Genomic DNA, 21,534 nt, shown 5'->3' with positions numbered 1-21,534 from the left:
GACATGGACATATTGTTAATAAAAAATAATTTCAAGAAAATAATTTTATATTGAGTATTTACACATAACTATAGTTTTGGTCTCATCCGTAGCACATGATCCCATCGTTAAATTTAATTTCTTTTCATGTTTTGATGAGAATAGTTTGATTATATATAATTATCTAATATTAATTATTCTCTTCTAAAAGAATAATAAATTCAAATCAATATAATAAAGAAGAAGAAATTCTAATTATATTGAATCACTTTTCTTATAAGACATTTAGTTCATTAAATGAAATAAAAAAATAATAGAATAACTATTTTGTGAAAATAAAAATAGAAAAAGAATAACTTTTCTTACACAAAATAAAATAAAAAGATAATAGAAAAACAAACTATTCTATCACAATAGAATAGAAAAGAAATAATTATTATGTAATTTGATTTATAGAATGAAATATATGAGAAATATTATTAAGAATTTGGTTGGTAAAATCATATTGAAGAATGTATGAGGAATAGAAAGAAAAATACTATTTTTCCGTTCAATGAATAATAATAATTTGATTAAAAAATAAAAATGTATTTTTTTACATTTTTTCCTTTTTCCCTTCTCATGTTTCCTCCATGAGTCGGAGACATGACTAGCTTTGAACTGGCTCGAGTTGGTTGTCGAATTACCGATCTAGGACTTCCAACCGTCAGATCTGGAACTCAAGTTGATAAGTTTAAGATAGGGTATGAATAGAGATTTTAAGTTCGAATGGTACCTTTTTTGTACCCAAAAAATTAAACACGTTAATAATCAAAGTTTAAATTTTCAAAAATTTAACCAATTAGGTACATTTAATAGTTTTTTCTTTGTTTTAATGATTTCTATACTAAGAATTAGTAGTTTCCATAAGACTGAGATTAAAAAAATATACAATTATGTAGTTGCTAGTTCAACTCTACATGTATATTTTCTCTCTTTAAGTGACAAATATAAAGACACAAATATACTATTATTATTTTCTTAATAATTACATTTTTTGTAATTATATTGTATTGTAAACAGCGAACATCATTAAATAGAACGCACACATTTGTTTCGAAGAGAGAATTTTTTAAATATAAATCCTCTCTATTAAGCTATCAAAACGAAAAAAATGGAATATTAAAAGTCTAATAATCTTACAAATGGCTTTTTGAAAAAAAAATCTTATAAATACAATTGGGTAGCTTAGTATTAAATGGGTACACTCATGTCAAGAATTGATTAGAGCTTAACAACATGGTTGCAATGTCCAACAAGGGTTGCAATGTATTTGGCAGGAATTTCCTAGCAAACAGAAAGCACATGGAAGTAATATTCCCATTATAACAGCAATTACCAGCAAACCTTACTTTATTCAGAAAATCTTCCGAAATAGCTCCCTTCCCAAATTTCCCAGGGTGAGGACCAGCCTTTGACCAATCTACCCAAGTAACACTCCTATTCGAGTTTTGCTCTGGCCAAGCAATGTACACCAAGGTTGGTATGTAGTGCTCGTCCATGTAGCAAGGAGGGCTACAATATTTTCTAAAACTCTCGTAGTATTTTTTGTCTGATACGATTTCGATAGCAAGGCTGCGAGTCACTTCAAACCATTGGGAGCCTTTACGCCACTGAGCTATGGAAATGGCAGGGAACATTTTGGGATTGTATCTGCCACGGCCTACCTTCCTTGGATCATCATATGAACCTATATAACTTTGATTGGAGTTGAGGAGGTAATTGTATATTGTTGTGAAGTTGAATAAAGGAATGCAAGTCTCCGAGAGCAACACAAATCTGTCGTTTGTGAAATCAAGGAGAGCATTCGCTAAAAGCCGTCTCTCTGCATCGATCATCGTCTTTTTTCCCCATTCCACGGGCTGCGATCAAGGAGAGAAAATGACTATTTACATATTATATTATTATTTCTGTTTTTTCATTTTAATTCTATCTATTCAACACATCTCTCAAAGAAAATAAAAGATACGTAATTGTTGAAGTTGTTTCTAATTGGGTTTGCTTGTGCCATTGAGACATTAAATAAAAAAAAAAAAACCCTTCTCTGGCTATCAAGTAATTAGATAGCTATAAGCAATTTATACTTTAATAATTTTGCATTGATTAGATCTTGAAACGGGGGTATGCTATTTTGGCTAAGTTCAAACACTTTTATTCTTTTATTTATTTTTAGAGAAAAGAGGATTCATGGTGATCTTAAAATTTTGAAAACTCGCTAATAATGTTTAATAGGGAGACTTGTAACGACTAGATTGTGGGTGACATGCACTAGTCAAGTCTGTACAATTTGGCTCAATAGCTCAATGGCACACAAACTAACATGCTATATGTGTCACATGTACAATGTATCCATTCATCGTTGATTTCTAAAGTGGGTTATAGTGGAAGTCGTTGGCTGCTGCATTCAAAGGTTTTCTTTCTGGTACCAGACCAATTTCTTTAGTGAAGACTACTTTTTTTGGTCAAAATATCCTATGTTGATAGGTCACTTTATTAGTTGGTGCATGATTTTCTACTTAAAACGTAGAGTTCGAATCCCCTTTTCTCAAATAAAAAAATTATATATCAATAAGACTTGAAATTAAGATCATTTATTTCAAAACAATCAAATTTACTAATTGAACCAATTTAAGATTGTTAGAATTAAAGGATTTTTATCTTGAATAACAAAAAGAGAAATTATTTCAAGAAATGTGATAATTGAAAAAGGTGAAAACAATTTGAGATGGATGATAGTGTGGTAGGAACTAGGAAATATGACTGAACTAACCTTGCTTGGAATTCTTCTTCCATAAAAAACAGAGTCCTCTGGCACAGAATCCTTGTAAAGGGGATGGGGGTGAACGTATATGTTGTAAAGCCCCTCATGTCCTTTGAAGAACATCTCCCATAAAGGGGCTAGAGGTAAAGCTCCCTTTGTCAAGAACATGAAGGCGATTTTAGGGACATTCTCAAATGGAAACTCTTTAACTCTCGGAACAAACGATGCTCGCCAAAACAACTCTTCATCACTCATATTGTGCATGAGAGGTGGCCATATATTTGAGTCAAAACTACTATGATGAGGTACAGATGGGGGTGGTGGTGGTGGAGGTGGCAGAGACGGAGGTGGCGGCAAGGGTGGTGGTGACAGTGGAAGCAATGATGGTGGTGGTGGTGGTGGTGGTGATAGTAAGGGTTGCAAGGATGAAAACGAGAAGAGATGATCTATGTGTAAGTGGGAATTGGAACTAACTATAATTCCTAGGGACAAACCAATAACAAAGGACACTAGATGAAAGAGATGAACTAATTGGAAATGGGAACTGAAAAGCTTGGCGGAAGTTGGGGTTTTTTCAGTTTCATTTCCCATTGCCTTTGCCTGTATTGTATGGGAGAAAAAGGAAGAGAGATAAGCAATCTTTTTTATTGAGTCTATAGCAAAAACATCGAAGCGTACGTTAAGATGGAATTCATGTGGTTGGGTCCAACCTAAGGATATCGAATGCCTTTCTACCTAAATCATAGGCATAATGTTATAAGAATTCAAACACAAAATTAATTTATTATAACTAGTCAATAAAGTAAACGGGTGCTTCTTTAAGCTAACATACTTGAATATCTCGAAATTTTGATAACAATCTTCCAATTAATTAGGAAGAATAGAGAGAAACCACAATTAAATAATTTAATTCTTTTCAAATTCAATTGACGTTTTTAATTTGTTTTATTTTTTAAAAATACGAATATTACATAATTATTTTTACTTGTTTTAACTATAATTAATTAAAGCTATCACAAAACATCTCCATATTTGATTTAATAATAAATACATATATTTTCTTATAATTGAATTGCAATCCATCGTTCCCTTCTTTAAAAAAAAATATATTATCAAGTGAATCTTAAAAAGGAGAGATTTTGACGTTTGACTCTTGGCGGCTACTCTTCAATAAAGAAACAAAATGCTTTCCATACCTTTGAAGCCATTGTTTGGCGATGCTGATTACCCTAATTGTAATAAGAAGAAAACCAATATTATTATAATATACCCAAAACCTTATTAATTAGTTAATACAGAAAACCCTCTTAGGATGTGACTAGGTAGTGCAATTGAAGATGCAATGAAATTTCTCCATTGCCGTATGGAATAGGATACACAAACCACACGTCAAGCTCATGTTTAGGTGTTGCTTTGGGAAGAAAAGTTATGACCATTTTGAAGACTTTATACCATGTTTGGTTCATTAGAAAAAATAGAATGAGAATAGAATAATCATTCCAAAGAAATAGAATAGAAAAAGAATAGCTATTATGTAGATTGATTCATGAAAATGGAATAAGATAAAAATTACTATTATTATTTATTCTATTATTTGGTTGGTAAGAATAATTTTAAAAATAATTAAGGAATAATGGGTGAATGATAAAATACCCTTTATTAAAATTTGAAGATTTTTTAATTAAAAACAAAAAAATTATAATGAGAGATAAATATTCTTTATTAAAATTAAAAAATTTATTTTGTTAAAAGATAAAAATATTCTGAGCAATAAAATCAAAATAACTTTTATTATAATTAAATAATATTTTCACCAAAATACAAACATATTTTTATTATAATTTAATAATATTTTGTATTAAAAGATAATTAAACCTTTTATTATAATTAAATAATATTTAATATTAAAAGATAAAATATATTCTTCATTAAATTTAAATAATACTAAATAATATACTTTATTACATTTATTATATTCAAATAATAATATTAAGTAACATGCTTTATAATATTTATTATAGTGAAATAATATTAATATATTAAATAATATTTAAATATTTTCATTTTCCTTTTTTTTTAAATGAAGTAAAAAATTTTGTGTCTTTTGTGCTTTAGAGAGAGGAGTGAGAAGGAGAGAGAAAAAAATAAGTTTCATATTTTTTTTATAAAGTAATTTTTTAAATTATAAAAAGATATATTTGTCTAATCAATTTCTTTTTTTATTCTCAACAATTTGGAACAACTATTACCAAAAAAGACCTTGGTAATAGCTATTCAGGCTTCTCTTAAAATGATTATTCTAAAAAATAACTATTCCATTGAACTAAATGCAGCTTTATTTCAAGAATGAGAATAAGGGAGGAATGGCTATTCCATTCCCCTAACCAAACATGCACTTAATGGGAAGAAAAGAGAAAGCAATCAAAGTCATGGATTACAACATTTTTTATATTTTCTTTTATCACAAATAAGCATAAAATGCAGTGAAATCACATTGTCACACGACAATTTTTCATCTTCCACGTGAGCATAAAATGATAAATGAAATTTTGACTAACGACAGTTAATTTTATTTAAATTTTATTAAATAGTTCAAAGACTTTTTATAGCATTATACCATTTATTTATGTAATGCATATCAAAATTGAGAAATAATTGCAGTAACAAAATTCGCTGCTGCTCAACTAACCTCAGCAGGAGAATTCCTAAAGGCTAAAATAAACAACTAAAGCTTCCAAAATATATATTCTAAAATTGAATTTTAGAGCAACATAGTTTTTCCAATATAATTAAGAGAGTTGATTGCATTATGCATTATGCTACCACCTGATTCCCCTTCACAGTTATGTTCCAACCAAATTGTAACATACTTGCAAAATCAGCCGGATGCAATCGTATAACAAAAACACTACAATTTCAACATAAAGTCCACACAAGGATATGAGCAGTAACTTCAACAAAACCATCAGATTGTTAGCCAAGGTAAACTCAATTCGTTGCATTGAGTCAGCAAAGCCTAATCTGTTGACTAAATAATGAGACAACGATGCTGATGAATTCCACATCTAACACAAGAACATGCACAGCGTGTAGACATTATATATTGGTGAGTAAAGCATAAGTTGTTGACTGAATAATGCGACTATGATGCTGATGATTTCCACATCTAACATAAGGGCATGCACAGAGATGTAGATATTATAACCTAGTATTCACAATGGGATGATTGCAAGAAACAGAGGGTTCCAAGGAAAATAACTAGACTATGGCCCATGCGGTGCACACACGGGCCACTTTCTACCTGCTTTCTTCTTTCTCTTTTTACCTCTCTTTTTCTTTCTTCAATACTTTTTTTCCTTTTTTCTATGGCCTCCACGTGGCTAGAGGAGGAAGCTCCTTTGAGGCTTCCTTTTACTTATGTAATAGATAGTACAACTCGAAACACATAGGCATTTCAAGACTCAAAACTATAACATACAGAGAATATATTCATTTTAAAGCTCAGGTGCCAGAACATTTCGCAATTGAAACTTTACCTCACAAAATTGAATTTCAACATGTATAATGTCCAAAACCAATCCCAGAGTTTAAATTTCAATAAACCACAAACCCCAAACAAAAACAGAAAGTATAAATTTACAGCAGAACTAACCTTAGCATGCAAGAAGGCAGAATACAGGGGATATTATCGGCCAACTTCTATCAAGCAGTTTCTGACTATTGGATCAAAAAATTTAATGCTATAAAAGGAAATCAGGAATAACAGGAGTTTGTGGAGAAACATTCAAAAGCTCATCAGCTCTTCGTCGAGATTTATGCCTTCCATGGCGATGACTGCTCTTCTCTTTTTCTTTCTGACCATTATCTTCTCTTTCCTCAGCATTCTTCTTCCTTGGACTTTTATGTCTTCTCTCTTTACCATGACTATGGTGTTTTCTCCTTCTTGAACTAGGATTTCCATCATCAACTAAATTTTCTTTTGATTCCACATGAGGATCTGTATCTTGTTTTTCCTTCCCCCTTCTCTTGCTAGATGGCTTACCAGAAAGGTTGCTTCGTGATGAAGTGGGTATCACATCTTCACTACCTAAAAGAATATCCCGCACAGCACCTGAGAGTGAATCATCCTTTGCCTCAGGCTTCTTCATTGCAATAGGTTTCTCATCCACTTCATCCAATTTTACCACTACAGGCCTAGGCTTGGCATGGTTTGGTTTTTTCTTTGGGAAAAGTGATTCCTCTGTAAGTTTAGCAAGATCATCAGAATTATCATTGACATTACCCTGTGATGTGGGGTCATTTGCAGGAGGATAATCATTGGAAATTATTTCACTCTTCCCTGAAGGAAGATAATACAATCCATGGCGCTTACGATGCTCAGCTAACAGAGATGTGGACTCATTTGATTGCTCAAAGTCTTCTTTGATCTGAAGGTTAGAGAAAGAAACACCAACCTTCTCCTCATAAGGACTTCCAAAAGAAAATGAGTTTGATGAAGGTAGTTCAATATCACCACAGATCATTTCCAAGTCGCCAAGGTTCTCCTTAAGCATTAACCCATCCGGTAGAGGAACTTTTCCCTGGGCAGTTAAAGAGACGGGACCAAGCTCCTCAGAAAAGGCATCATGCATCAGTTCAATGGTTTTGTAAGCTTCAACTCCTTTTCTCTCTAAACCCTTGTCCTCTTGAGCAGAAGGATTAAGTAAATCTAGTTTTGTCATATCAACAAAGCCAAGCACATTCCGTGCTCTCCCCTGTACTTCCACATCATGGCTTCCTAATAGAGGGCCCAAAGCTATTTCAACCAGATTCAACAGGTTTACAATAGATTCATCAGTCATAGAAGCAGAAGTAGATGTCAGACTGTGTGTAACAGCTGCATCCCCACCATTTTCTACAGACAGACCGTCAAATGATTCATAGGACACAGATGCTGAAACTCCTGAGGGCAAATTATCAGGACATGCCGAGGAAGTGGTACTTTCCCGTTGCATAAGGTAAGTATGTAGGCAAAAAACTAACACTTTAAAGGCAGACTGAATATAAATTGCCCTAATAGATGGTGGCAACAAACTAGTACGAGGTTGTAATAGTGCTTCCATAAGTTCTAATGGGTTCCTTGAAAACTCAACATATTCTCCAGATGCCCAGGCAGCAGCAGATAATACCCTATGCAAGAAAGGATTTCCAAGTAAAGCAGGATCAATCAGCAGATCACGAGCGACACGAACAAGTTCTGGCCTAACTTGCTTGACCCTCAATCCAATATCAATAAGCTGATTTTCAATTTCTTCTCCCTTCTGGCAATGTGGGATTCTTGACATCTCCCCAAGAAGTGATACATACCAATCAAAGTCAACAATAATTTCATATAGATTCCTAGAACAAGTTGATAAAATAGAATTAAGAATCTCGTTACAAAACTCAGGATCAGCTTTAAGTGCATAGTTGACCAAAACTCTGGAAATTTCAGCCACATTATGTTCAGACACCATTGCCATCACAAGATGCAAGGACTCAATCTTAATATTAGGATCTGCATCACTCAATGACTTAATCACAACTTCCTTATTCTCCGACACAGCCCACAAGTGCTTGGGTGCTACAATTGAAAGAGCCTGCAATCCAAGATACTTAAGATTTGGATCCTCATCCACCAAAAACTCTCGAACCTTTCCCACTGCAAGCCTCACAGCAGAGTCATACTCACTCAAACTAGTAACCACAGTCCTAACACACTCAAACAACAGCGACTTCGCCCCGGTTCTCCTCATATGATCACAAACCGGCTCAACAACCCGTTTTGCTAACCTCGGTTCCAAGGGAGCCAACTTAGCTAAAATCTTCAAAACCTTAATCAAAACCCAATTGTTCTTTGAATCAACCAAAATCTTATAAAACTCAGGCGCCAAAGGAAGATACGATCTGGGATCTTTACAAGCAAGTTCACAAAACACCCCAACAACAGCAGACAAAATCTGAGGATCATAATTCTCTAAATTTTCAACTAAACGTTTAAAACACACCCTAACAGAATCTGGGTATTTCTCAAAAACCCTTAAAACTACAGCTACCGCCCTTTTTCGAACATAAAGTTTATTACTAGACAGTAGTGTGAAAATTTCCGGGGTCAAATCCCTAGCAAGATCAACATTAGCAATTCTAGATAAGCATTGGAGAGATAAACTTACTTCAAACTCATTGGTACTGGTAAGATCCTTGCGTAGATGATTAGTTATAAGGAGAAGAACAGGAGTGGAATCATGGAAGGAAAGTGAGATTGCATGGTAAGCAATTTTTTTGTGGGAAAAACGAGGGGAAGAGAGGACTTCCAAAGCATGGAAACTTGCAAACGCCATGTCGTGGAAGTGAAGGGAGGAAAGGTAAGAGAGTTTAAGGAGAGCTGTGGATTTGGTTGAGAGGTCAGTGGATTTAATTTCTTTACGGATTTCTTCCAGGGCTTTGGAAATGAAAGCTTGCTCACCGATCAATTGTTGTCTGAGGCCTTTGATCAAGTCCTCTAAAGTGCGTTGAAACAGGGAATCTATGAGTGATGGACCTGACATTATTGGGAAATACGGAGGAAATGGAGATTAGGGTCCTTGACAATTTTGGGTTATTTGATGGAATATTGCATTGGAATTTGGGAGGTTTTTGGTTTGAGGAATGCAAGGGGAGAACTAGAAATTCTCTGGGAATTTTGGGTTGGAGAAAGAAAGGGGATTGTTTTTCTTTTTATTTTAAAAAAAATACTTTCCTTTTTTAATGAGAGAAACGACAGACGATGGTGGGATTCATAATGCTTTTGAATACAAATGTGATACCCACCAAAAGGGGCTTGTTTGGTAGCTGGGAAAAAGCTGGAAAATTTGTGATTTTAAAGCTGGCTTTGTTTGTTTTTCTTTTTTATATGTTTTATGATGAAAACAAACACTAATCTCCGAATCAAAAGAATTTTGTCAATGAAATTACTATGAAATTGAGATTTGTTTAGAGCAATTGTGCATTTAGTGTAACAAATTGTTTTCTGATTTTTTTTATTCATTATATAATTGATTGATTGGAAATAGCAATTTATGTCAATTAAATATCTATGTTTTCAAAACTTATTAACATATAAATTAATTTTTTTAGAACATAAATATAAATATTTTTAATACAAGAATCTCTAAAAAAATTTTAAGCACAAATACTTAAAAAGGTTAATTGATAAATATATAATATTTTTTTGAAAAGTAATAAATAAATGTATAATATTAGGATTAAGAAATACCATGAAACTATGAAAGATTGATTTTTTGAAAAGAAAATGAAAGATTAGAATTTATAAATTTTAATAGGGTTTACAAATAACTCATGAAATATAATAACTTATGTTTGAGAAAAAAAGAAAAATTTACTACCAATACATTTTACATTTCATTAAATTTAAAACATAATTTTTTATTTTAAAATATTTTATATTAATACTATTATATTTAATATCCAAAAATTAAAAAAATCATAAATAATAAATTTAGAATATATTTTCTCTATCTTATTATTATTATGTTATTTTTTATCAAACGACTTCAATTTTGATCATTAATTTATTAAAATGCACTAAGCTTGTGTAAAACGGTTTGCTTTAGTTCATTTGAAATTGGATATAAGAGAAATTGGTATTGTTGGAAGTTACAAGATTGTGCAAAATAAGATCCAAACCCAAAATTTTCTCAATCTTTCATGATTTGCTAAATAATTTTTCAAGAAAATTTTATTATTAATGAAATTAAAAATAGTCTATGAGAGTTTAGACATAATAAATTTATAGTAAATAGAAGGAAAAAATTCAAAAAACTCTCTCAAAACAGTTCAAAATGACACTTTAATCTCTATTGTTTCAAATGATGTTTTACACTGTTAACATCATTAGTCAATAGTTAAAAAAATTAAACTTAATACTACATAAATATTTTTATATATAAATATCTCTTATATTAATTTTTAATTTAAGCATATTCTCTTTTAAAAAAAAAATCTGCTCATCCTTCTCTCAAAAACCTTAATAAAAAAATCTAAAAGTTTTTTATTTGAAGGCTTGGAAATTTGAAGCTACATCTCCCTTGAAAACCATAAACTTCTTTCTTGAGATAAAGTCTATTGTCATAAAACTCTTTATTTCTACAACAATTTGAGAAATTTTTTTCATTGGAAAGAATGTATTAAAATTAGATCTGTCAAAATAGGCTTGGTCCATTAGATCGACTCATTTTTTATTAAAAGTGAAGTGGGTTAGGTTTCAAACTTAGTCTCATATTACAATCGAGCTTAAATGGGTTAGCCCATCTGATCAATGGGCTGTCCAAGATTGGGGCGGGCTAGCCCTATGGGTCAAAAGAAAAATAAATAAATTAATAATTTAGTTACTAATTGTATTGTTTATTTTATATATTTTAATTTCTTTAACCTTTATTATCAAATTAATAACTTTAGTCAAGATTGAAATTCACTATTTTTTTTTTTGCAATGAATATTAGATGATAAATTAATAATGATTTAGACCTTGAGACATCATTGTTGTTTAAATAAGATTCAAATGTTTTACTTGAAGATGAAAATTGAGAAGGACATAAATGAATATTCAAGTTTCTATTTGTTTTGTTATATACTTATGTTTATGGGCTGGAAGTTTATGTTAGAAATTGAAACTTTATTTATATTTTATGTAATTTATTTACTTATTTATATTTAGTGTAATTTATTTGTTTGTAATATATTTTTATTATTCAATTTATGTATTAAATTATGGAACAATTTTATTGATAAGGAATGAAAATGCCTTGTTTCTTTGAGTTATAAAAAAAAAAAAAAAGTGGAAAACGAACTCAACTAGTACGCTTCCCCCAAATTCTCCCAACCTTAAGGAATGGCAGCTGGCCGGCTGTCGGACCCTCCCCTCACCATCCCACCGGTTGCTCTTTCCCTCCAAAGGCATCCTAGACCTTCCCATAACCCTACTGCACTTGAAAACCCACAGCTACCACTTCCCCATGGCTTGCCGCAAGCCATACAGAATATGAATCAACCCCCCATATCTCCCCGCACAACAAAAATTCATTTTTGTCTGTAGCGATGGGTGAAAAACCACCCATAATCCCTCCCTCTTGTGAGTCGTGTTGGTATAAGGACAAACCAACAGTCTTTTTTTTCGATGATGAAATCATAGCCTTAGCACTGTCGTTCAAGCATTCCATGTTAGGGAAGTTTTCTCGAATGCCTTGGTTGAATGCGATTCGGGCTACCTTTAAAGGCATCACTCTTGTTGGTGCATATGAAATCCGCTAGCTTGATTACAAGTATATTTTGATTCATTTATCTAATGAGCATGATCTAAATAGAATTTGGATGAAACAAGTGTGGTTTATCGCAAACCAAAAGATGCGAGTGTTTAAATGGTCTCTTGACTTTCAACTTTAGAAGAAATCCTCATTGGTTTCTGTATGGATTTTGTTCCCTAATTTGAGGGCTCATTTTTATGAGAAATTGGCATTGTTGATGATCGTGAAGACTGTAGGGAGGCCCCTGTTTGTGGACAAAGCCATAGTGAATGGAACAAGGCCGAGTGTGGCTTGTGTTTGCATCGAGTTTGATTGTTAAAAGCCACTGATTGATCAGATCTGGATAGTGACGAGATATCGACAAACAAGAGCCATCTCTGATGGATTTAAGCTAAAAGTGAAATTTTCAAAGTTACCAAGTTATTGCACCCATTGTTGTCATGTCAGGCACACTGTTTTAAATTGTTTGGTGATAGGGAATTGGCTAGAAAAGCAAGGCAAGCCTCTGGGAAAGCCTCTGAAAGATGTTGACATAAAGATGCAGAGGGCAGATGGAATAGATCAGACATAAAGGAGAAAAAAAAAAGAACCGATGCTGGTGAATCGACAAAAATAGAGCATGAAATGGTAGTTGGTGGGAAAAATTGGGAAAAACGGAGTTAATGATGCTACAGGTCAGGAAATCATGGAAGATGACCCTAGGAGTCAACCGGTGATATTGTCAAACAGATTTGAAAGGATAGGAATGTGTGAGGATGGGGAGCTGGTGCAACACGTAGAACAGGGCCGAACATAACACGTGAACAGTACCCTATAACCCAAAAAAATTTATGCAACAAACGAGCGTGTAACCACTGAGAATCTGAAACAATTTAAAGAAGGAAGTTCTAGTGGTATGCAAGCCAACAAAACTATGGAAAGTAAGGAGAAAGAGAGGACTGGAGAGGATCATAACTGGCGATCAACAAAAAGAATGATGGTGAATAGTTTTGAGGTGGATGAAGAACCCTCGGATAGCATTCAAAACACTGGTAACCACGATTACATCAAATGGGCAATAGAGAATGCTCAAAACGTCACAACTAGAAAACACAAAAAGAAAAAAAAAAGGAACAGTACTGGCTCAGTCAATTGAATCAAAAGTGGTCGGTGATAATTATCTCCTGCATGGAAGTACCCTTTAGGAGGCAGGGAAAGAGCAAATAATGGCATTGGGTAATCCCTTGCCAAACATGATACAAGACTAGTATAAGTCTCGACAAGAGAAAAATGTTTATAACATTACCAAGGAAGTGCCACGTTCTCGAGTGTACAAGGATGAGGTAGAAAATAATGTAGAGAGTTGTGATGAGAATGAGTTGGAAGAGCAATTAATCATGGAAAGGCAGTTTCTACATAGAGGCATGAGTCAACCAAAAAGTAGGCATCAAGATATAACCAGCACATTGCATGCACATGGGGTTAACCGGGAACCTGCTTCTGTGCCTTCTATAATGCAGTCTAGAAGCCAACCAATTGAAGTTCATCCCACAATTTTCAAAAGGAAGATATCTGATAGTAAGGTATCCTATAACCCTACTGATGACAACTCTTCGAAGAAGGACGAGACAGATGGAGCCAATGAAGATTCCATCTCCATGCAATTCACCACCAGATCGTGTCCATGATCAAGGCACTGATATGGAACTTTAAAGGTATAGCTAATAGAATTATCCAAAGAAGAATAAAAAAATTAAAGTTAATGCATCATATTAAGATCCTGGTCATTTTAGAACCTATGGTTGATGTTTCTAAGCTTGCATTCTTTAGGAGAAAACTGGGTTTTGAGGGAGGCGATCAACATTGCTCTTAAAAATTTGGATCTTCTGGACCCATGAGGTATCTTTTACTGTTAAGCTAGATCATGCTTAATGTTTGCACGTTCAAATCTCTCTCCCATGGCTGCCTTATGCTTTTCAAACATCCTTTATCTATGCTAAATGTACTCGGCTTGAAAGAAAGGATTTGTGAGATTGCTTGAGAAATATAGTTGTAGGGACGCAAGAACCATGGTTGGCAAAAGGAGATTTTAATGTGATACTATGCAGAGATGAAAGACTTCTTGGTGCTGATCCAAATGCAAGTTCCATGGAAGATTTTGCATTCACTTTACTTGACTGTGGCTTGTCAAATATAGGGTTTGAAGGAAATAAATATACTTGGACCAATGGCCATATGTTCCAATACTTAGATCGGGTAGTTTTTAACATGCAATGGGCCTCTCATTTCTCCAGTACATGGATTCAACACTTAAATCGTGATGGATCATATGATTGTCCATTACTGATTTCCTGTTCGGATTCTTCTTTAAAAAAAAGCCTTCTTCATTTCGGTTTATTCATGCTTGGGTAAAACATCACAATTTTTTTGATTTTGTACACAGCAGTTGGACACAACCAGTGCAGGGGACGGGTTTGATGGCCTTTTGGCTCAAACAGTAAAGATTAAAACAGAGCTTGAAAGGCTGGAATAAAGAAGTTTTTGGGGACATTTTCAACAACCTCCAAGCTACCGAAATTTATGCCGAGGATAAGGAGCAAATATTCCAACAGGACCCATCCGAGATTAACCGCTCCCAACTGCAATTAACATATGTATGACTTAACTATCAACTGAGTGTGGAGGGAATGTTCTGGTAACAAAAATTCGGAGTAAGGTGGCTAGTTGAGGGAAAAAGAAAAACAAGATTTTTCACATGAGAGTGCAAAAAAAAAGTGTAAAAACTCGATTTTTAAAATAAAAAACAGCGAAGGGGATATTATTGAGGAGCCAACACAAATTGAATCTTCAGCAATAGATTTTTTTGCCCATCTCTTGAAGGCGGAAGCTACAAATCTTACCAGGTTTAATGCTAATTTTATCCCTCATTTAATTTATGAACATGACAATCATAACTTGTGTGCAGAACCCACCATGACAGAATTGAGGGCAACAGTATTTGATATTGACAAGGACAGTGTAGCGAGACCAAATGGCTTTTCATCCTATTTTTATCAGCAATGTTGGCCTATAATTGCAGATGATCTTTTGGCAGGAGTAAAGGATTTCTTCAATGGAGCTAAGTTACGAGGGGGGTAACTTCTGCAACTTTAGTCCTTTTATCTAAGAAACTGAATGCAGATTCATGGGGTGATTTTCGCCCAATCAGTTATGTACAGTATTGAATAAAATAATTACAAAACTGTTGGCAAACCGGTTAACTAAAGTTTTACCTTCCTTAATCTCGGATAACCAAAATGGTTTTGTGAGTGGCAGATTGATAAGTGATAATATTTTGTTAACCCATAAACTAGTTGGTAAGATTGATTATAAAGCTCGAGGAGGTAATGTGATATTGAAGCTTGATATGATGAAGGCACATGACAGGTTGAATTGGGACTTCTTGTATTTAATCTTGGAGGCATTTGGCTTTAATTCACATTGGGTTGACATGATTCGGCGATGCATCTCAAATTGTTGGTTTTCTATCCTAATTAATGGGCATTCGGCTGGTTACTTCAAATCGAAAAGAGGGTTAAGACAAGGTGATTTAATCTCACCCTTTTTATTTATACTAGTAGCTGAGTATTTATCTAGAGGTATTAATTATTTATTCTTTCAGTATGGCTCGTTGCATTTCCATTTTGGTCCTTCCATAAATATTACTCACTTAACCTTCAAAGATGATATTATGATATTCACTAATGGAAGCAAATCAACATTGGGAAAAATTCTTGAGTTTTTACAAAAATATGAGCAGATTTTGGGATAAAAAGTTAATCCTCAGAAGAGTTGTTTTATTATAGCTCGTAATATGGCTTGTTCAAGATGGCACATTATCTCTCAAACCACGAGTTTTGTACATAAAACTCTGCCAATTATTTATTTGGGTGCACCTCTCTATAAAGGTCCTAAAAAGGTCATGTTATTTGATTCACTCATCACTAAAATCCAGGAATGCATCACAGGTTGGGAAAATAAAATTCTCTCCTGGCGGTCGTATCACTATATTACGTAATGTGCTTTCTTCTTTGCCCATATATCTTTTGCAGGTACTAAACCCTTCGGTGAGTGTTATTGAAAAAATAGAGAGACTTTTTAATAGTTTCTTATGGGGAGGATCCACGGATAGCAAAAAGATTCATTGGGCATCTTGGGCTAAACTTACTTTTCCTGGTTCCGAAGGTGGTCTGGATATTCAAAGCTTGAATGATGTTTTTGAGGCTTTCTCTGCAAAGCTTTGGTGGCAATTTCAGGCTTGTAGTAACTTGTGGACACAGTATATAAGAACTAAATATTGTACTGGCAAAAATCCTCACACAATCATTACTAAACCACATGACTCCCCTACATGGAAGAGAATGATCAGTGGGAGAGACAAATCCGGGTAGCAAATAAGGTGGCGGATTGGTAAGGGAGAATTTCTTTTTTGGCATGATGCTTGGTTGGGTGATGAGCCATTGGTAAATTCTTTTCCTGCTTTTTCTCATTCAATGATTAAAGTGAATTATTTCTTTCATGAAAATGAATGGGATGTGGATAAACTTAAAGCTGTATTACCAACTATTATTATTAATTAGATCTTGAAGGTTTCTGTCAATTGTACCCAGGAAGATTCGGCATATTGGGCCCTCACATCAAATGGAGAATTTAATACCAAGAGTGCATGGGCATTACTTTGCCAAAGACAACCTATTCACCCATTGGGTAAGTTTATTTGGCATTCGAGCATCCCACTTACTGATTCTTTTTTTTTTATGGCGCGTGGTGCATAATTGGATTCTTGTGGAGTTACGGATGAAATCAAAAGGCTTTCAGTTAGCATCAAAATGTCTATGTTACAGGTCAGAGGAGACGGTTATGCATGTACTATGGGAAGATCCAGTTGCACAACAGGTTTGGAATTATTTTGCAAAATTCTTTCAAATCTATGTTACTAACCCAGAAATGTTGTGCAAATTATTCAATCTTGGTATTATTTTGGGGATTATACTAAACCTGGTCATATTCGAGTATTATTGCCTTTGGTGATTTCTTGGTTTCTTTGGGTTGAAAGAAATGATGCAATGCATAGGGGCCTCGAAATGTATCTTGATAGAGTTATTTGGAGGGTTCTGAAAATGTTAGGGCAGCTTTTTCAAGGTAATTTGTTACATCAATGTTAATGGCAAGGAAATCTTGATATTGCTACACAGTGGGGTTTTCGGTTTGAATGGAAGAGCCAGGATCTGCCAAAAATTATTTACTAGTATCGACGATTGATAGGTGAGTTTAAGTTGAACGTCGATGGTAGCTCCAAAGATACCTTTCAGAATGCTGCTGGTGGAGGAATTCTTCGGGACCATACAGGTACTATGATTTTTGGCTTTTCTGAAAATTCTGAACCTTATAATTCATTACAGACAGAGTTAATGGCATTATATCGAGGTTTGCTTTTATGTATTGAATACAATGTATCTAGAATTTAGATAGAAATGAATACAAAAGTAGTTGTACAAATGATACAAGAGGGACATAAAAAGGTTCCTCTCAAATTCGATATTTGTTGGCCTCTATCCGAAAATGCTTAAGCTGTATCTCTTTTCGGATTACACACATTCACAAAGAAAGGAATCAGGCTATAGATTATCTCTCCAATCAAGGGTAGACATACTAGAACCTACAGGTATTTTCAACAGCCGAAGGTGAGCTTAGAGGAATTCTTAGATTAGACAAAACAAATTTACCTTATGTTCATTTTAAATAAATATAAAGGAGTAGTACTCTTAATTTCTATTTGTTATTTTTATTTTGTTAATTATTTAGAATCTTGTAACAGTGAAGTATTTCAATTTTATGGTTGCATTCATAATTATGCACGTAAAATGAAACATTCCACTTTATGTATTTATTTAAATTCTTCTCAAACTCATGTAATTTTGGAGGTTCGGTCTATGTCTCCCTCCCTATTGTATCTTTATTTTTAATTAATAAAATTTTAACAAGGTAGCTGGGCCTTGCAAGAATTTCCAACATAAAAAAAATTATTGATTAGGAGTTTGTTAAGTAAAATTGTAAAAATGATTTTTTTAAAAAAATAAAATGGGTTGGCCCAACTTGACCTATGGGCTGGCAAAAGATAGGTTGGATTGGATTTTGAAGACCCATATAAAAAATGAGTTGGCTTGGCCCAACCCATATTTTCTCAACCCACAAGGGTTTGGGCTAAGTTGGGCCAAGCTAGCTCATATCAGTACCTCTAATTAAAATTACATTTTTTGTTCAATTATGAATATTTCAAATTTACTAGTGTCAGGTTAAGAGATTAATTTTTTACTTATGATTACTAATTTTGTTGAAAAATTTTTACCCAAATTTATTCTTTGAGATTAGGGTTTATGTGACGTAAAAAGATTTTGACTTTATTATTATATATCAAAAGTTTTATGTTTTTACTTCTATATCAAATATTGAATTTTATTAAGTATAAAAGTAAGACAAATTACCGCATCACAAATTCCATTTTAAAATTTTATCAAGCTTTAAATTTTTTTTGTCAAATATTGAATTTTATTAAACATCAAAGTAAATTTTATTAAGTTTTGAAAAGAAACACTAGTAGATTTTTTTAAGAGAGTATTTATGTCCTAAAATATTTATACTGTTAACCAATAATGTTACCAGTTAAGAGATCAAAAATATTATTTTGAAATAAGAAAGATCCAAGTATCCTTTGGACATGTTTTAAGGAGACATTTTGAATTTTACCCGTAAATAGAATGATACTCTTTTGTTGAAAAATTTGACAAATAAATAATGAACTTAACTCACATTGAGTTAATAGTGTCCTTGATTTGGGATAATCAGGGTTGTTTGTGATTGATGGGAGAAAATAGAAGGATTAAGAGGATGGGTTTGGTTTTGCATTTTGTTTGTTGGGTTGAAACATTGGGGCGGTAAGAGTATTGGGCTATTGGGTTTAAGGGTAGTACTTGGGGTCAGTAGAGTACAGGTGTTGGAACTCATGCTGATTTTGACCAGAACCTGTAAAACTCCATTTTCATGAGCACAATAGCTGAAACAAGCATCAGCCATGGATATCCAGGATACGTTAAGCTATGTGTGGATGCTAAAATGGTGATGGAAATTGCAACTTTGTAGCAAAAACCTTGCTTTGATATGGTGTCAAACCCAGCTTTGGAACCAGATAAATCCATCACCAAAACATGCTTCTGTTTGAAGGAATAATCATGTTCTACAGCCAAGCCTCGTCATATTCCAATTTCAGGAATCAAAAGTGGCAGAATCCCATTTCGGGATTATGAATTTGCACGCCACAGGCAGATTGGCGCACAGATTTGCAAAGCCCTTGTTGAATGCAAAGCAATTGACTTTGTTTTTTTGGTTGATGATGTGATTTAAAGGGGACTTTGCCAAGGTTAATTTTGGCTTTCTCACTATTCATTTTGTTGGCTTTCCTTCCTGGAACCAAGCTTTATCTTTATAGACCAATATCACTACAATCAAAGCAGTTTATAAAGTATATATCAAGCATTTGGCCAATGAGGAATATCCAGCCCCCAATCAAACAAATATGATGTTGGTGAAGCCAAAAAGGAGAAAGATAATGCTTGACTTTGAATCATCTGAGTGCTTGTTAAATCACATTGCTAGACACAGAAATAGTGAGTTCAAAACGGGGATCCTGCGGCAGCTATGGGGTAACATGGGTGGCATCTTGTTGTCCATTTTGCTTGCCCCCACTGAGTAAGAAGTGGCCCTTTTTTTTTTTATTTCGAGCATTTGCTTGAAATGCCATTGCCTAATCACATTCACGGATGAAAGGAACGATTAATTCTTTTTTCGCATCAAATATCAAATACTTATTAAATAAAACAAGATTCTTATTTATAAATTTGAGATCTATTTCATATCTTTTTTACGTAGATTTGTGACATTTCCTCCATTCAATTGTGCTATGCTTTCATTGCATTGACTCTTTTACTTGTAAAAAAGAGAGACTCACCTTAATGCGAACTTATTTGAATTTATAATATCTCTTGTGGAGTGTTTCGGATCAATGAAGAATTGGGTAAGTTAAATCATTTTTTACGAGCCCATAATTTCAATTAAAAAATGTACCTATTAAATGGAGGAAAATTCTTATTTATAAACTCAAGATTCATTTCATCTCTTTTCGATATGAGAACCGTGACATACATGCTATTCCTACTGTGCATTTCATATCTATTGCTTTAATTCTCATGTGTGTGCTTTTGATGTTAGAAATGGATTATACTTCTAGCATTTACATCAAACTTCTTTTTGACAAAATTTAAAAATTTTCATTTTCATTCCAAACTCAATTACATGAAAATAATCATAAAAGTTGTCACATTATCATTGTTCTATTATAATTCACTAGGATGGTGCCCATAACGACGTTGGAAAAAAAATCACAGGAAATATAAATTATATTGTATTGGATTTCAATTTGATACCTTCAAAAGAGTTTGTAAATAAAGTTATATTAGTCAACTGTATGAATGTATGGTTTTTGTTGATAGAGAAAAACATAAGCTGATATTAATTACATATGGTTATTTGCTTTGGTTTCAATAACTGGAAAGCTGGTCCTGGATATATAGTTTTATAAACCTAAACCTCAAACAAATATGGTGTCTAGAGGGGCAATCTTTGTTCTTTCTTTTTGAGCATTTAATCTTTGAAATTGACATGCATAGATCTTGTAAGTATGAACTTCATGACTAGCTTTGAATGGGAATGTTATGTGCACAAATATTGTCAAATTGGAGATTATGTTTTATATTGTGATTTTTGAAGAAAAAAAAAAGATGTTTTCTTTTCACAAAAATAATGAAAATGGTTTCAAAAGATTTGGTAGTTGTTATTTGAAATGAGCACGTACAAATAAACACGTCAAATCAACTTTCCGAACACTTTCATAATCTAGACCATTCAAGTATTGACTCCAAAAACAGAAAATTTTTTAAAATTTCATCAATCTTATCATGTGATACCAAAAATTGATAATTGTTGTCTAGGCAATGATCAATCAAATAAATTGGTTAGGCACTCTGATAAAAAATCTGTATTTGATATAATTAATAGGTGTCAAAAGTACACTAAAACTTCACAAAACACAAACCCCTCGACTTATTTTCTAAAATTATAATCTACTCATTGTTTGTATATCTTGGAGCAAGATGATAAAGAGAGTAAGATTACCCTATTCTCCTAAGACAACAAAGCTTGTGTGCCACTCTTTTTCCCTCTCATTGAGTGAAAAGAACATGAATAACGTCACTTACGTTACAGATCGATGCGGTGCATTCTACAAGAATCTGGCTTTTTGGCGAAAGTTGATTTAAACGTGAATTATGGAAGCATAAAAAAAATGAGAGAGAAGTGAGGAAA

At 33.3% G+C, this 21,534-nt stretch overlaps 2 protein-coding genes across 2 annotated transcripts; both read right to left on the bottom strand.

The window, feature by feature from the left end:
* Positions 1-1,189: 1,189 nt before the first annotated feature.
* On the bottom strand, positions 1,190-3,417 carry LOC108661431 (glycosyltransferase BC10-like). Its single transcript, XM_018118378.2, has 2 exons — positions 2,789-3,417; positions 1,190-1,880 (listed from the first exon to the last, which is right to left on the bottom strand). The coding sequence occupies exons 1-2, from the start codon at positions 3,368-3,370 to the stop codon at positions 1,227-1,229; spliced, it is 1,236 nt and encodes a 411-aa protein (XP_017973867.2). The 5' UTR covers positions 3,371-3,417; the 3' UTR covers positions 1,190-1,226.
* A 2,878-nt stretch (positions 3,418-6,295) lies between these two features.
* DELTA-ADR (delta-adaptin) lies at positions 6,296-9,556 on the bottom strand. Its single transcript, XM_007036503.3, has one exon. It carries the CDS (start codon positions 9,343-9,345, stop codon positions 6,520-6,522), a length of 2,826 nt encoding a protein of 941 aa, XP_007036565.3. The 5' UTR covers positions 9,346-9,556; the 3' UTR covers positions 6,296-6,519.
* Between the last annotated feature and the right edge of the window lie 11,978 nt (positions 9,557-21,534).

Source organism: Theobroma cacao, chromosome 3 (assembly GCF_053813885.1).
Source record: "Theobroma cacao isolate CCN51 chromosome 3, ASM5381388v1, whole genome shotgun sequence".
Classification (NCBI taxonomy): domain Eukaryota; kingdom Viridiplantae; phylum Streptophyta; class Magnoliopsida; order Malvales; family Malvaceae; genus Theobroma; species Theobroma cacao.
This window is presented reverse-complemented; position numbering and strand designations above follow the sequence as displayed.